The following is a 14,144-nucleotide window of genomic DNA, read 5'->3' as shown; positions in this document are numbered from 1 at the left end:
TATAAAACATCAGGTCAGGAGACATGTCTGGTACATAAGAGACCAGAGCTCAACTCACTACTGTGGCATTGATTTCTAGAGTAAGCATTTACTCGTCTCCATGATGATCTCTGAAAGGAGATAATGCTGTCCTGCCACTCGGTTAAGCACACCAAGGAGCATGAAATGGTGGTTTTAAAGGGTTGTATGAGACAAGTATGGAGGTCTACACAGAGGGGAGGAGAGGCTGAGCAATTGCACCTCTCCCACAAAGCAGAAGTGAGCTTTGCACATATATAGTTAGTAATGAAGGAGTAGGAGTCAGGCCTTCAGCTTTCTGGCTGCACAGATCTTGTATTAGGCTGGCAGCATTATATAGAATTTCAAAGCAGCTCCAGAAAGTGAGACTATGTGCATGCACAAACTCTCTCACAAGGCAAATTTTGGAAGCCCAAAGGACCACTCAGTCAAGCCCCCAGAAAAAGCTCTAAGGGCTATACTTATCAGCTTTGTGCAAAGGTAATACATTGAAGAAACAAACAATCAGCTCCACTCTGATTACTCAAGCAACATCTCCTCTTCTATACTCAAAGGCCAGCAGTCTGCAGTCTCCTATCCACTCACAGTTTTGCTGGCCCACACTTCCTGTTGTTTGGAACAAAGTGATTCCCCCTCTTTACTTGTTCATGAGAATCTTGGACAAACTCACAAACTCAATCCACTCTATGGATACACAGAGCTCACACAAGTATCTGATATTTATGGCTCCTTCATAAAGAGAAGAGATATAGTAGTCTACTGAAACAAGACAAAATTGGAGACTGGTTTGGTCTGAAACTCAGAAAGTTAACAGAAGACCACAGACCACTGTGCAGAAACCTGGCTTTGATCAGTGAAACCTTCCCAGAAGTATAGTGTGTTTCCTTGTGCCTTGCAATGACAACAAAAGGAGGAGGTCCTGAAGGTGACATGTTTCAGTGTGGCTCCAGTTTTCAATCTAGCCCATCATTGTGTCCATGTCTCTTTGATGGAGAATAAAAGGGGTTTATCCTGGAGAAGGAGAAAAGAAGTTGTGGACTGGAACATGAGGGAGAGAGTAGATGGAAAATTAAGAGAATTTTATCTTATTTCCTGCAAGGAAAACCACAGACTGATCATGTGGTGAACTTCATGTGACAGAGACTAGTGCAGAATGGGTCTTGGGCTATCTATCTCTTTCAAAATCCTTGTGATTGTCACACTCTTACTTTATTACCTCTGAAGTGTCACAACCCTTTGGCTCTCCTCCACACCATCTTCTCCACACCCACTCTTTAATCCCACTTTATTGAGTGACCAGATTTGACCACTCTGGAGGTCCTCTGCTTATGGTTCCATCTTCCCCAGTTTCTCTTCACTGTGTCTGTTCCTTAACTGTTAAAGTCACAGAGTGAGCACCAGTCCTCTCCTGTAAATTAGAGTGCCTTGCTCTCTGCAGCCTCCCCTACCAAACTCATGGCAATACCATGCTAGAGTTCAGCACTGCTTACAGGCACAGCCATAAGGACCTCCACCGTGCATGGCCAGCCATTTTTTCTGATACCTACAGCCTCAGAACACTACTAACAACAGACACTGATATACATAACTTCCTTTGCAACAACACTTCCTGCAGGTAATCCTTCCAGGCACCAACTGAGCAACCACAGGAAAAGGCACACAGATGCAAATGCATGTCATTCGTCCCCAAGGCCAGTTTCCTCCCAGCAGAGCAGCTAAGGGAGGAGTCAGGAAGCACCTTAATTACAGCTGTGATCATGTGATGAATATTTTACAATGTACGTATGCATTCTAAAATCAGGAACAGTTAAAGCCCAAAATAAGAGAGTAAGAACTTGACTGAACTTATGGCACTGCTTATAAATTGTCCTTTGCACTGCTGCATGGTTGGAGTACCTCTTTTGCCTTCTTTGCTTTAGTGACACCACTAAAAGGAGCACTTCTGCCTCCACACTCCACCACAGGCATTCATCCCTTTCCCCCTGCACATGGGCAGAATACCTCAGGCAGCCGTGTCTGTAGATGAAATTGTGTGACTACACCCAGCAGCTTGCTTGTTATAAGAAAACATGCACAATGATCCCACACCTTTTTGTGTTCCTGTGTTATCTGTGTTCCACAGATATCTACAAGATACCTCAGAAGGGACTTTCTGTTTAGCCAGAGCACAGGAAGCCACAGACTGCTGCTGCTGCATAATGCTATGTTTCAGGGAAGGGAGAAAATTGCAGACTTGCTCATCCTCTTGTTTTAGGACCTCTCAGCTAATATCCCCTACTGTATCTGACAGTAGAACAGCCATGTGAATGCTCTGTCTCAGTTCAACCACTTGCCAGTTTTTTCCTCTCTCAATTTTATCCTGTGAAATAGTTCATGGGTACTGACTGGACTGTGTGCAGCACTTCTATCTAGGACAGTAACTGAATATTGTTCCACATTTACATGGGCTGGACTGGATTTATTGACACAGAGAGTCCTGCTATTTACTCCTAGAACAAGACCAGGGCAGCAGTCAAGTGAAACCCTCCATCCAACCTCCAGGACTCTGACATAGTTTTGCCACAGGTCTTTCCCTCACCTCAAATGGTCTTCTCCTTCAGAACTCACATTTTTCTTGAAACTTGTTTCGTATTTTTAAATCTGTTCCCAAGTCATCCAGAAATATTAACACCTTTTCTTAAAGAAAACACTAATGTTCCATCTTCTTCAGCTTCTTCACTCAGCTTTAATATCAAGACTTCAGGAAAGATGTTCTGTCCAGTAGTCCTAATGAAAGCTTTGAGATGCAACTAGTGCCAAACTGAGGGCTTTCAAAGGCACAAGAGTCACTGGCTGGACAGTGAACTCCCATGATGTGGTCAGAGAACTGGGTGCCCAGCTATCCTGAAAATCACTGATACCTGCCTTCCTGATGGGTGAAGATCTAGCCCTCCTTTCCACACTTGTCTGCCTTTGATTTCCTTATAGCAACACCTTTACAGAGCAGTATCAGATTTTGTTTATTCTCAAGTACATATTAAGATCTCTTTCTTTAAGCTTTAAGAAGCTTCTATGGCAGTTTTTAGGAATACCTAAGATAAGAAAGTCCTGGGGGGAAAAAGGACCACCACAACACAAAAAAATATCAGTGTACTCAGGTTTTTGATTATCCCTGTAAACACTGGGACACTGGATTGTCTGTCATGATTTAAGTGTTACAGGATCATTAAGTCTTGTGCTTAAGCACAGGGGGCTTCTCCATGTCAGACCACCTGCCCATTGGTGGCAACAGGATTAGGGGTTGCATTCATGTACCCATGGGGTAAATCTTGGCTTAGTTTGTTTCAGTGTATGTAGAGTTAATGATGTATGTCCATGTCAAGAACTGTAGCAAAAACATGACCTGCCAGAGTTTGAATATCATAGTCTGAAAAAGGCAGCAAAAGAGGTTCAAAGAGAAATGTGAATCAACCAGAGTATGAGAAAAACATTTGATATTATTTTGCACCACACTGGTGAAGCCTCTGGCACAGACCAAGACTGTGCACTGTGCCCCCTTCACGAAAGGTGATTGTCCTGCCTGAAAGACCCATATCAGAATTACTGGGGAGAAGGAACAGAGATGCAAGCAGTGAGGGACTGCATGCCTGGCACAGAGTGTAAAAGCAAAACAGTACCATAACTGGGATCAAACCTTTTATCCACTGTGGTCTTTTAGCAGTGACTATAAGGAAGAGTGGAGATATCTGAGACACAAGACCACATGTTTGGCAAGAGTCTGGATAAAGGGATGACGAGGATTGCAGACCTTAAGATGGTGGCAAGAAGTCCAGGAAGTGTCAAGAGCACAGGTAGTTGTCGGCAGAGTGTGGAGGAGAAGGAGATTATTTGGCACCCTGTAATTACTGAAACCATGGAGATGGATAAAGGCATCTAGTGAGAGCTAACAAGAAGCAATAAGGGTATATCCTGAAGGACAGCTGCAAGATGAACCAGAACTGCAAGTACCTTGGCTTAAAAATGCTGAAGAAAGCAGGGGACATGAGAGCAATCAGTCATGGGGGCAGTTTGAAAAGAGTCTGGGTGAATTCTGGGCAGTCAGATTCCGGGCTGAGAGTAATCAGAGGGAATCAAAAATCGCAGTGTAAGAAATTGAGAGTGTTAAAAGGCAGGGCAGTCAAACACTTAAAAGGGAGGAAGGAGAAGCCTGGAAACCTATGCGGTATGAGACAGCATCCAGATCTGATGAGCCAAGCATGTGTACTCTATGGCTGTTAGTTTAAGAGTTAAAAACTTATGGGGTTGAGGGGTGGGGGAAAATATTTTTATTTTATTAAACAAAACTAAATTAAATAAAAACAACAAAAAAGTCCCCCAAACAAAATACCTAAAAAACAAACCCAAACCAAATAAAATCCTGTTTCCCAACTGGCTCATGGAAGAGAAAATCAAACTGCTGGGGAGGAGGGAGAGAGCCCAGCTCATTGTTAGGTATAGTTCTAGTTGCCACTGCCTCTTCATGACTGTTTACAAACCCATCCTCTGAATGGTTGCTCAGCTATATAAAAGCATGCATTACTTGTTGATGGCTTGTCCAGCTGGAGTGTGTTCTACCTCGTACCCTTCTCTCCTCAAAACATCAATCACTGTGTTGTTGCCCAGGAAGTGACCTGCAGTTAAGAGAAAAATTACATCAGAACTCAACAAGCACAGGGAAAGAGAGAGGAGAACAACAAAGTCCTTCCTCATCATAGGAGGCATGCCACACTCAGGGCAGGCAGTGCTTTATCATGCCCCAAGAGCATGTGCCAGAAACACAGGATCTCTAATAATCCTCTAAAAGGATTGCTGAACTTTCCCAAGGTCACTTCAATTACCACATTCTACCTTTCTAAAATGCAGATGTGATTGAAATTACTCTGGTCCCACAGGTTATTGCATTATCAGGCCACTGTGGATTTCTTGGGGCAATAAGAGGTAAAGTTGGGAGACACCCATCCAGGAGCAGAACCACGTCTACAAGTGGTGGTGGTGCAAACCAGGCCAGAATCTGGCTGCAGTGTGTATATAATTTTAAAATCTTTTGGCATCATAAAGTCACTATCTGAGATATCAGTCAACATCATTAATAATTTTTAAATTATGAAGAATCATCCAACTGCAGAGAATGGAAAATAGCTCTGAAACCCAATGACTTAGATCAACCTCTTTCATTCCTTCAGTATAAGCTACCAGGGACAGAGACTCCACTTCAGTGGTGTTGACAAGTTTCAAAAGGACTTAGCTAGCTCTGCCCTAATTCTGTGATTTATGTCTCCACTCCATTTTCAGACAGATGTGGTGTCTGGTCAGCCCATAATTTGGCATCACAGTGAATAAATGACTACTCAAGGGGTGCAGGAGTTATTCCTGAAGGACTGTATGCTCTGCATGCTGACTGATTTCCACCATCACTCTAACACCTCATCAGACAAGGCTGCTGAGAGCAGATGGACAACAGAGGCTTTACACAGTCACTCATAGATAGATCTAGCTTTCTTGAAAACATTTGTTCATTTAACTGCTTACATAATTAAAATTAGGTTTGAGACTTATTAGAGTGCTCTCTTGCCTCTGTAGATGTCAGCAGTGCTAAAACTGAGAAATAACTTCAGAAAAACTGTTTTCTGCTAATATTCTTCATAAATACATGGCAATAAAACCACCAGAATGATTCTAGTAGCCAGGAAAATAAAGGCAATGAAAGGGAAGTCCAATGCTGATGAGATTAACAGCAGACTAAACACAAGGGATTTATGATTTTTCACTCCAAAACAGATTCAATGAATTGGAGCACAAAATTCCAGTTTTTTATGCCACAACAGCAAAGGGCCCATGAACTACCACTTTAAGACATGACAGTTGGATGGCATCATTTGAGCATTTTATCAAGATTAAATTTCCCTGAGAGCCAAAACCACAAACAGACCTAGCTCAAATGAAACTTTTTAGCCCAACACTGCAACACACACCCATTGGGTAACCTATTTTCTCACCTAGTAACTGGATTTTCCTCCAGCTCCTCAGCCTAACTTTTGCCTTCAGAAAGTGTAAAGCTAATGTGCCATTATGTGGACCTAACCTAATACTGTTGGTATCTGTTGCCTGCCAATGTTTCAGCCCCAGGTGCAGTTAACTGAGAATGTTCTCATGTTAATGAAAAGAATGACTGTAATTAGGCATTGTAATTGAGTAAAATTATCCACTGGAAGGCCAACATTAGGTATATAAAGTGCCAGACCTAGTTGCTATCTCTCACCTTTAACACAGAGGAGAGGTATGTGCAAAGGGAGGGGGAGAGGGGATGCACTCTTCCACTGCCTCCAGACAGCAGAGAAGGGGATGCTTCCAAAGGATGATATACCCCTTGTAAGTGAGAGTGAGGTAGGACAACTTAGACTTTTAGAGAAGTGCATCTCTGTTAATGAGGATAGGAGCAGTGTATATAGCAAGTACAGACTAGGTATCTATCTCATGTGAGCAATGCTGGATGAGCTAAATCATAACCTCAGCAGTGAAAAGCAGTGCCAAGGCTCTGAACTCATATTTTCCTTATTCAAGTCCTTTGGGAGCAAAGAGAGAAGACATAAAAATAAGCGATCTGTAGGTCAATCTACAGTGCTAAAATAATTTTCACCATGCCAGTTTAAAAGCTTAGAGTCTCACGCATTTCAAGAATTAGATACTGAATACCTGCTCACATCACACCACCAAATGCACTATCCCCCATCAATTTTCAGTTACCCTTGCTCAGAGCTGTAATTTAGACTGTTATGTAGGAAATTACTGTAGCACATGGATGAATCCCATTTCAGTCAGTCAACCTGCTTGAGTGATTTCCTGAAGCTGGGCCTTAATCTTCTTTTTAATTTGATGGAGTGATAAGAATCTGTTTTAGATCACAGATGTGTACAGGCCTTCATATGGAGCCTTTGCTCATTGTTGCCAATACAATGAGTTATGTCTGCATGTGAAAGAAAAATGGTGTGCTGATATTATGCAAAAGAAAATAGACTAAATGAGCAGATATGGGTAAAACAGATACATACCAATATAAACAGGCATGTGGTATTAGATTGCTCACAAGACATGATCAATCAGGAGCCACTCAGGCCAGGTACATAAAGATGTCAGTATTTGTTATTCAAAAGGTGGGCCATGCATATTCCATGAGACAGAGACGGTCTGGGGCCCAGACGACCCACAGGCTCAACCTGAGCTAGGTGCAAAATCAAAAAAAAGACAGAAGGGTGAGGGTTTGAGGTACAGGATCCCACCTGGAGCCTCTCTGGAGTCAGCACTTTTGCCTCTTTCCTGGGAACTGCCACAGAAAGTTTGGTGGTATGCAAGAGACCTGATCACCAAAAGAAACTGTAAGAAACATGAGAAAGATTCACTCTCCAAGGATTAAGATTGAGCAGCTATGATGCAAGGGAGACTTAGCCCAAAGCCACATGACAGGGAGCAGGCCTCTTTCACCTGTTTTACATTTTAGCCTAGCACAGTTGAATGCCCCCCAAAAGAAAAGCCCTGGGTCCTGTCCCCTCAGAAAGCCTTCTCTTTCTTTCTGTACACAGCCCTGCATTATCCTCACACCATTAGGTGAAGAGATGCCTCTGAAGGGTCAATTTACTCTGGCAGGGGGTGGGGAGCCGTGAATCTCTATTCTTCTGTGTTCAAGATCAAACAGAAACTAAGAAGCTGTTGTGTGCACCAGCTCAGCCATGCACTCTACTGGAGAGTAAATAAGATCCCAGCCTTTAATCGGCACTGAAAGAAGATGGCATGCAGGGACCACAACAGGCAATATGCTCAAACATCAATGCTGTTTGACTAATGTGCACTTGCAGACTACTCCACGGACTCAGACATGCATTGAGCACTCCTGACCTTCCTCAGTAGCGATAAGCAGTCTTGCAGAACACAGACTACTACTGTTGCCTTGAAATCCATGCCTCCTGCTTGCAGCTTTTGCTGCCAGTGCACACAGAGGTGTTTTCATCTAGGTAACTGTGCTAGGACTGCGGGTTTCAGCCGAAGCTCCTGAATGCCAATTTGAGCCATTACCAGGCTGGAAATTTTCTGCATCTACCAAAATGAACAGGGAAATGCTGCACAACATAAGTTCTGTTTCTGGTCCTGAATTTTTTTTTTTAATATAAAGCAAGATTGTAAAACTGAAGAAAAATATGTTCCTCTCTGAATTTCAACAAAATCCATGATTCCAAACTAATCCACAAATTTTCCTGACTTTCTCGTAGAGTCATGTAAATGGAAACTCTCAAGCCCACATAAGTCTTTATGTCTGCTTAGTAGAAAGACAGCACTTCCTATGTGCCCCAGAAACATGCCAGGACCTTACCATACACAAATATCCCAAGATAATGAATCACTGGAGATACATGTAAATAAACAAAACTGTTAGGAAACTTGATCTTGGACTGCTGACCTCCGAGAAATGGTGGGAACAGCTACAACACATGATCATAACAGTGCACCCACAAAATGGCACAAATGATTCAAGCCACTGGGGACATCATAAAGCAAGATGTTTATCCCTGACTGGGCTGGCAGTGCTCAGATGGACTTTTGGTGCCAGAGACTCTATGGGTCACTGAAATAAATATTTTCAAGAACATTTTAGAAGTACAGATCTTACAATAATTTAGAAACTTCCTGGAAATGCCCATGGCAATGATTGTCTGCTGTCATTCTTCCTACACTGCTTCCAAGGATTATACAGATAAAAGTCAAACTGCAAAACACATGTCCTACTCCTCCTACAGGTCCAGATCACTTGAGAGTTCATCAACCCATGAGGTGGACAAAGTGATCCACATTGACATCAGGTACCTGAGGAAGCTAAAATGAGTTCCCAGAAGACACAGCTCTTAGGGCACGATGATTAAGAATGGAGACACAGAAAGTACTTGTGTGGTACCCCCACCCAGTGTCCCCACAGACAAGAACCCTTAGAGACAAATTTTCTTCATCCCAAAGCAAACCTGTGGAAAGAAAAGGGTGCTCCTCCCTGTCACCAAATCTCCACTTAGGTCAACCTTTTGGCACAAGGACGAGGGACAGCTCATGATCTGTGAGTAATAGGCAAAGTCTATTTTTAACATATATCACAAAATGACCTTGCTCTGCTCGAATATATTATTAAGTGAGTGGAGAAAGATAACCCTAGCTATGTCTTACTGGGAGAGCTTGGCAAGCCATACTGGAGGCAGTCATACCATAGCAAGAGAGAGAGGGAATGAGAGAGCCCTCAGCTTTGTGTAACCAAATTACTACCAAACTTCATTTGCAAAAGTTCCTGTGAAAAACTACAGCGGACTTTCTATATGGGCTGCCACCAGCAGTGGTAAATATTTTCAGCTGAGCACCCTTGAAGAAACCTGTACTTGGTGCTCAGAAATCCAGGGGCAAATTTAATGTATTTGCCTCACGAATACACATGGTTATACTTTTAAGTACATGTTGGGATGAAGAACATGGAGTCATTTTAACCCAGTTAGTAAAATTATGGAGGAAAAAAGCCAGACAAAATATTTAATATGATCCAAAGCAAACAAAGAAAGTGGGTGATGTGATCAACTAAGTTACAGATTAGTTTCCTTTAGATGCATGCTTTCTCTATACACTGTTCAAGAGGAAGACACTGCTTTCAAGCATGAGAACTGTGCTTGAAGGTGAGGTGAGCTTGCACTTCAGTTCTCCCAGGATCAAAGGGAGGAAGTCCTGTGCAGTTACACTAGATAATCCAAACATATGGAAAACAGGGCTCATTGATAATGTAGCTGGGATTCCCAATTTGACACCTAAGCTCAAACAGTTTCTTAAACAGAAAACATGTAACACTAAATCTAGTAAAATCTTCTTGCTTCTACCAGTATTTCCAAGTCAGAAAAAGCTCAGGTTCCAGAACACAAACCAGAGGACCAAGAACAAGGTAATCTCACAACTTTAATGCTTCTGGGAGAAGGAAATTACAAAAATTGAAGGGGGTATGGGCAGCCCTAGGGGTACTGTAAGACAACTTAAAGATTCCCCGAATTCACGTTAAGTTCGGGGTATAAGGATGTTGCATTACAATACTTCTGCATGCACGTAAGTCAAATCCTCTGCAAGCAGCCTTCCCATGCCCTCCAATCTTTTTGAGACTACACACTTCCCAATGTACTCCTTCCTGTGATTACCTGTAAGATGAAATATTAATGAAATATTACTCCATAAACATTGAACTTGAGGTTTTACTCCACTAAGGCCAGGACAAGTATTTGTTTTCCAAAAGTATTATTTCATTTAAACCTCTTTTTTAGTATAAAATCTTAGTGGATCATACTTCACCACTCTCAAACCAAAGGGGAAAATCTGGTGGGCAGGACTGTAGAACAGTGGCATTCTCTATGCCCAAGAAAATATTTTCACTAGACATGATAAGACTTAAAAGAAAGTGCTTCAAACCTGCATTCACTCAGGAGGAAACAAAAAAACAACCTTCCATTTCTTTAAAAGTGATGTGCTTTGCTAATTAACTCACCTATACAGAATTACTGGGATTCATTTTCCACATTTGTTTGTAACAGAATCATGTAAACATGAAGTCCTTCTCAAAATAGTAGATGATGAAGGCCTTGCACAACATGGGGAAAATTGCCTAATACCACAGAAAAGAACCATATGAATTTACAATTGGCACAAGCCAAAATGAAGTAATTTTTCTTGTGAAATATAACAAGACACTTCTCAACCAAATTCTGACAAAAACTGGGTCTCTTAAACGTATGATCCGAGTATTTTTGGTGCTGGGGATTCCCATTTTTACCTTTGGTCAAAGTAAAAACTCCTGATAACACAAACTGAAGCTAGAAAAAGGGTTTCTACTGATTATAAGGCCAAATTTATAGCAAAGTTAACATAAGGAAAATGTTTACAACCCTATATTGCTTCTTTTGTAAAAACTGAGTTAAAAGAAACAGCTTCTGTTCAGGCAGGCTTAGCCACTGGGTCTCCATCTGCACTGGCATTTATTGAGAGTTTTCCACTGTTGACGCCCTAGGCTCATTAGGCAAGGAGACCCTCACATAGGTGACTGTGCTAGCAGCCAGCATTATTTTACTAGTAAGGGAAGGAAATACCAGTGCTATGTCAAGACTGAAGTATTCACAGCCACCTCTGCTGCTGGGCCTGCTCCCATTCCACACCATTGCCTTCCTTTCCTGAAAAAAAAGCATTAAAGACTTGAAATCCCACTATCTTGAAACATACATTACAAGATGAAAGTTTTCCTACTGTAGCTGCCCAGTAAAGGTAGCAATGGGTAAACCCCAGCACTGATGGGAGGCTGATGGTCACCAGACTGCCAGTATCTGAGCAGAAATAGCACACAGTTGTTTGATCTGGCTGATTCTGACAGTTGCATTAATATGTTGTAACAGAGTTTTCTGCCTCTAAATCAGAAATGCAAAGATTTACAGATTTCCTCATTTCATGTGTCAGAGATTTCAGAAGGTGTGCCCTTCATGTGAACCCTGGAGCTTTTGATGTGGATCCTGCCTCCACACAAAGTTATCTACCCCCTTCAGGGGTTGTTGTTCTAATAAACCCTGTCATTAGCATTCTGCAGACTCAGAGAAGCTACAAAGAAAAACAATCTCAAAACTGCTGGGCTGTATCTGGCATTCTCAGATTACAGAGGTACAGGCATACCTCCCGGCACTCAACATTTCCTCCCATGCAAAGAGGCTAAAATGATGCTACACTCCAGAGACAAGCCCTTTGTGCCCAGGGAGTAGTGAGGTGGCCCCACAAGATTCATTTAATCTGTTTTATCATTATGTTATTTTCCTGCCCCTCCCCCCTGCCTTTTTGTCCTCTTCCAGGATCTGCCAAGATTCAGCTTCCTGTGGATTTTTCATTAATTTCCTCATTACACATTTCAAATACTTATATAGGGCATAGATAAATTTGCATTCCCTGTAACACCCACACCTCCAGACCCAACTGTGATGGCCGGTTCAAAGTTTCCATGCTGGGTTCTGAATTCCTGCTGAATTTCAAGGGCAATTATTATCCCTCTTACCTGGGCAACTTTCATATTCCCCATGGCAGGTTTTTGTTTGGTTTTGTTTTACAGGTATAAACACATACACAAGATGAACAGAGACATCCTGGGCCTATCACTGTTGATTATTTTTACAAACTCTGGTGGCAAGTCCTTTCTCCAATCTTTTATTTTCCAGAGGCAATAAAACTTGTTCCTCTTGCATAATTTCCCATCCAAAAATGCCAGATGGAACAGCAAATTTCAAGAAGTAGCAGTGAACAGCTCTACTTGGAAACACCACCACCTAACACACCATTAAGGACAGAGAGTCAGCATAATTCCAGTTCCCCTTGGAAATCTTTCTTTTTTTTTTTTTTTTTTTTTTTTTTTTTATCTTTTTATGATGTAAGGGGCAAGGGAAAAAGCATCAGACATGCCTGTGAATCCAATGCACTTGGCACCTAAGACTGACACATAACTGATCAGTCCCCCACATCCTTTCCTCAAAATCTAGAGAAGTTGGAGGAAACCAACTCCTAGTGGACTATGGTAGACTCTGGGGTAACCACAGATGGCAGCACATTCTCACTTTTCCTTGTCCAGGTGTCTAAGATGATAGGTTACACACCCATCTTCAGCTTAGACAGGGTCAGTTATGCTTCTACAATGATATCCATGTTATTCTTCTGCATGTTTTTGGATCACACATCAACCATCCAAGAGTTAATTTTAGTTTAGTGAGTATCAGTTGACTCAGCTGCTGGGAGGAAGACAACTAAAATCTGGAGCTCTTAGCTGAATTGCTAATTCAGATATTGGTTTATCAGTCTGCTCATAACCATTCTTTCTGGGGGTCTTGCGGGGAATGGGGGAGTAAAGACTGGGAAAAAACAGTCCCTAGAAATTTGAATCTATACAGTCTGAGTAATGCTAAATAAACACATTCATTATTTCCTTTAGTATTCATTTATTATTTCCTTTAGTATTCATTATTTCCTAAGTATGACTCTTCTTGCATTAAAAAAAAAAAAACAACGACCCTTTTTTCCTTCTTTAGCCCCTTCAACAGAAATCATAAGTAAGCTAAATCAAACAAGCCATGCTCGTACTGGAATAAAAGTGACCGTGCAGAAAGAAAGCCCATCTAGAGTTGAATCTGGTGAGAAATATCGAGGGAAAAAAGGAATGCTTCTACTGACACCTCAGCAGTAAAATGTAGACTAGATAAATGTCATCCCAATGCTGAGGGGCGAAGGAGACCTGATGACAAAGAATGTGCAAAAGGCCAAGGTACTCAGTGCCATTGTCACTTTCTTTACTGGTATAACCAGCCTTCAGGAATCTCAGGGTCCTATGACTGGAGGAAAATTCCATGGCCAAGAAGGTTCACCCTGGGTGGAGAAAGATCAGGTTAGGGAATATTCAAACAAACCAGATATGTACAAGTTCCAATACACCCAGTTCCAGTACACCCAGGATACACCCAGAGGAACTGTAGGGGCTTGCCAATGCCACTGCAAGGCCACTCTAGATTACCTTTAAAAGGTTGTGACAATTGGGGAAGGTCCCTGAGGACTGGAAGAAAGCAAGTGTCATTCCTATCTTCAAGAAGCACAAGAAGGATCTGGGTAACTACAAACTGGTCAACCACACCTCTATTCCTGGGGAGGTGTGAAACAAAAAAGGCCCAAACAATAGGCCTCAAACCAAAGGTGACTTATGAGTGAATTCCCTGACCAGCAACCAGCATCTTATCAGCAGCATGAAGCAAGCAGCATCTTATCAGTGTGAAATGCAACCCTGGGAATTATAAGTAAACAACAGGAAGTAACTATAAATTCCCAATGTAAAGAAAAACAGAAACTCCTCAGACATACCCGGATCCTGGCCAGATCTGGACACGCCTGAGTGAGGCATATCAATCTACCAGATATCTCCCATGCATTTTGTATACATTTGTTTGTTAAACTGTATAAAAGCCGGGCCCTCCCACAGCACAGATGGAGACCTCACCTATGAGTGGACGCACTGTGTGGGACTTCCCAATTGCCGGGAA

At 42.1% G+C, this 14,144-nt stretch overlaps 1 protein-coding gene across 6 annotated transcripts in view; it reads right to left on the bottom strand.

Moving 5' to 3' along the window:
- The window catches only part of TRABD2A (TraB domain containing 2A), a 131,050-nt gene that overhangs the window by 37,001 nt on the left and 79,905 nt on the right, over positions 1 to 14,144 (bottom strand). For all 6 annotated transcript variants that reach the window (XM_042788016.1, XM_042788013.1, XM_042788014.1 and 3 more), the window contains one exon: positions 4,577 to 4,667. In XM_042788016.1, coding sequence (XP_042643950.1) covers positions 4,577 to 4,667 — 91 coding nt within the window. The remainder of the gene's footprint in view (positions 1 to 4,576; positions 4,668 to 14,144) is intronic.

Source organism: Tyto alba, unplaced genomic scaffold (genome assembly GCF_018691265.1).
Source record: "Tyto alba isolate M040663 unplaced genomic scaffold, T.alba_DEE_v4.0 Super-Scaffold_13, whole genome shotgun sequence".
NCBI classification, from domain to species: Eukaryota; Metazoa; Chordata; class Aves; order Strigiformes; family Tytonidae; genus Tyto; species Tyto alba.
This window is presented reverse-complemented; position numbering and strand designations above follow the sequence as displayed.